Source organism: Triticum urartu, chromosome 6A (assembly GCF_056163025.1).
Source record: "Triticum urartu cultivar PI428250 chromosome 6A, HENAU_Tu73, whole genome shotgun sequence".
In the NCBI taxonomy this organism is placed as follows: Eukaryota; Viridiplantae; Streptophyta; class Magnoliopsida; order Poales; family Poaceae; genus Triticum; species Triticum urartu.
In genome coordinates, this window is record NC_141878.1 from 588,231,513 (window position 1) to 588,234,387 (window position 2,875).

At 42.4% G+C, this 2,875-nt stretch overlaps 1 protein-coding gene across 1 annotated transcript; it reads left to right on the top strand.

Annotated features, from left to right (window-relative positions):
* The first annotated feature begins 474 nt into the window (after positions 1-474).
* LOC125517052 (uncharacterized) lies at positions 475-2,112 on the top strand. The gene is made up of 2 exons (XM_048682272.2): positions 475-1,221; positions 1,328-2,112. Exons 1-2 carry the CDS (start codon positions 475-477, stop codon positions 1,844-1,846), a joined length of 1,266 nt encoding a protein of 421 aa, XP_048538229.2. The 3' UTR covers positions 1,847-2,112.
* The last annotated feature ends 763 nt before the right edge of the window (positions 2,113-2,875 follow it).

The following is a 2,875-nucleotide window of genomic DNA, read 5'->3' on the forward strand; positions in this document are numbered from 1 at the left end:
GTTCTTTGCAGGGAATTTTACTCTTATACAAGAAAAATGACTACTTGTATCGTTGTTCGCCTCAAGAAATATTTTTTTTATTTTGGTTTATTCGGTTAACCATTCGGTTTTTCGATATATACCATAAAAACCGAAATCCAAAACGGTATGAAAAGTTCATACCATATCGAAACCAGAAACCATAAAAACCGTGAATTCGGTTTGGTTCGGTTTATTTTCGGTATGGTTTTTCGGTTTGGTTTTAAAATGCACAGAGTGACATGTGGGTGAGAGAACGAGGAGATGGGGCGAAGAACCAATAAGCTGCATGCGCATTTACAACTGCTAGCTCATCCCGTGCACGGAGGGGCAATTTTATCTACAAGGAATGGAGTAACAACCCGTCTTGGTATGTGGCTCAGCTCCTGTACACAAACTATTTTTTTTTGTAGAAAGCACATCTGAAGGTTTGAGTATGTTGAAATTAACAGGACCATGGCTATGCACAAGCTGACCTTAGTACGAGGAATGCAGATCGTAATTGATCTCAGCCCTCGTGATTTGTTTGGAATGGATGGTGTTGTGGCTGAAGTGACGGACAAGATCCTTAGTACGAGGTCTCCACAGATCACTGTTCACAAGCTGAAGCTCAAATTTTTCTTGGTTCCCTCTCGCTGTCTCTCCATCGGCAAATCTGTTGGCCTCGCCATGGTGACCCAGAAACTGGATGCATCTGAGTTTGAGATCATGACACAGAAGGATTTCAGCCATTGCACTGATGCCCATCGCCTGCTCTATGCTAAGAAATTCAATGATTTTGTTCGTGATTGTCCGGATGCATTTGCTGGTCTCACGCGGCTGCATCTACGGAATATGAGGTTTGGTAAATCAGATATATCCAACATCCTTAGCCATTGCAAGCGGTTGGAGTTCTTGTCTTTCTTCGAGTGTGACGAGGGGGTCCGTTCGGTGCTCCATGTAGAACACGCTCAACTAGTTGAGCTTGTTATCATCTTTGGGAAATTTGAAACAGTGGAGCTTGCCTGTCTACCAAAGCTCCAGCGGATGTCCTATAGGGATTGGCAGTATGATGATAATCCCTTGGTTCTTGGTTTTGTCCCTCAGCTTTCGAAGCTCAGTCTTGCTTGTCCATACTTATCAGGCAAGACGCTCAACTTAAGCAAGCTGCTTGCTAATGCCCCCACTGTAAGCGATTTGTATCTGGAGTTTCGAAGTGAAAAGGTAACTCACTGTAACCATTTCTATCCCATTCTCATTAACTGTATGATGCACAATTTATGCACAACTTGCATGCATTATTACTTCTAATTTGTTTTATCTCTCACAGATTTGGATTCAACCAGAATGCCCCAAAGTGCTTGCTCCTGTGCTTGCCAAACTACGGTTTGTGAATCTGGATCATCTTCGCGAAGAATGTGATATCTCCTGGACACTGTTCCTTCTTGGAGCGGCACCATACCTAGAGGAGCTTTGCATCACAGTATGGGACCATAAGTGCCGGATCGAGTCACAAAAGAGCGTCTCCAAGAAAACTGATGTAAAGTGGGAACCATCTGATCCTCATTTTAAGCAGAAGAATCTGGCAAGGCTGACTATCTACGGCTTCCAGTCCGATGACAATTTCATCGGATACATTAGACGCGTCATTCAAGCTGCTGTGAACATCAGGGAGGTATCCCTGCACTCCAGGAAGGTGTGCCCATTGTGTTTCGAAAAGTTTCCTCAGGTGGCGCTTCGTCCTTCGAGTTATCCACGGACAAGCGAGGAGCTTGATTTGTTGAGGGAGAAGATGACAGCCGCTTCGGCTACGGCTTCTCCTGTTATTCACTTCCGCTCATTAGGTTGAGTTGATGAAGATGAACCTCTATTTCAAAGACCCCAGTAGTAGCCACTACGTCGGCGCTATTGCATATTCTGCAGAAATGTATCTCGTCTACCAATTTGTTGGAACAACTCATTTAGCTATTTTCGACAAATGAATTGGATAAAATAAGCACGACTATGTTGTGGTCGTGCAGTAACGTGCTTATGTTGAATACAGTCTATATTCAGTTCGAATGATGATCTGTTATTTTTTCAATCTTGTATTTATGAGAGCCACGGAACTCTCTATTTTTCATGGACACTGAAATACTCCTTCTGTAAACAAAATATAAGAGTGTTTAGATCACTAAAATAGTGATCTAAACGCTCTTCTATTTCAAACAAATATAAAAGTGTTTAGATCATTAAAATAGTGATCTAAACGCTCTTCTATTTCTTTACGGAGGGAGTACAAACTTTGCTGACAACAGCTTTGCTGCAAGAAGAAAATGCACGTAAGAAACGGCAGTGTTCCTGTCCGTCCCCAGTGGCCAGCTCCAGCGCGGCGCATTCGGGAGCAGCTCTGCAACTTTGCTGAAGATTTGCAACGATCGATCAGTTCATCAACGACCTCTGCAGTTGGGTTTTGAACACAGGATTTATCTGACGTGATGTGGGGTTAGGGACTTTGCAAGTTGGCTATTTGTGCCTGAAAGAAGTTCTTGTGTTTTTTTTTTGAACTGGCACAAGAGAAAGTTGAGTGCTTGTGTATTTGGCCGGCTATAGCTACAGCTAGCATGATTCCAGTTGGTTAATTGGATTTTTCATATCCTCCGATGATTGCTATGGTTTTGTTGTTTGCATCAACAACAAAATGACTGACCTGATTTTGGATTAGTGTGTTACTATTCATTTTTCAAGAAGTAGAATGTTTTTCTCTTACTTGTTGGAAATGGTAAAAGCTAAGGGGCCCTTTGGAACGTATGATTCCAAAAACGTTGGGAGTATAAAATGTTTGACTAAAAAGTCATGGCATGTTCCTACAAGAATAAGGATTTGGATGCTACGCAGG

Excerpts from the sequence above, each read along its gene's own strand:
- LOC125517052 (XM_048682272.2), top strand. The coding sequence starts at position 475 with ATGGCTATGCACAAGCTGACCTTAGTACGAGGAATGCAGATCGTAATT. Across the intron at positions 1,222-1,327 it reads TGGAGTTTCGAAGTGAAAAG|ATTTGGATTCAACCAGAATG; the intron begins GTAACTCACTGT and ends TATCTCTCACAG.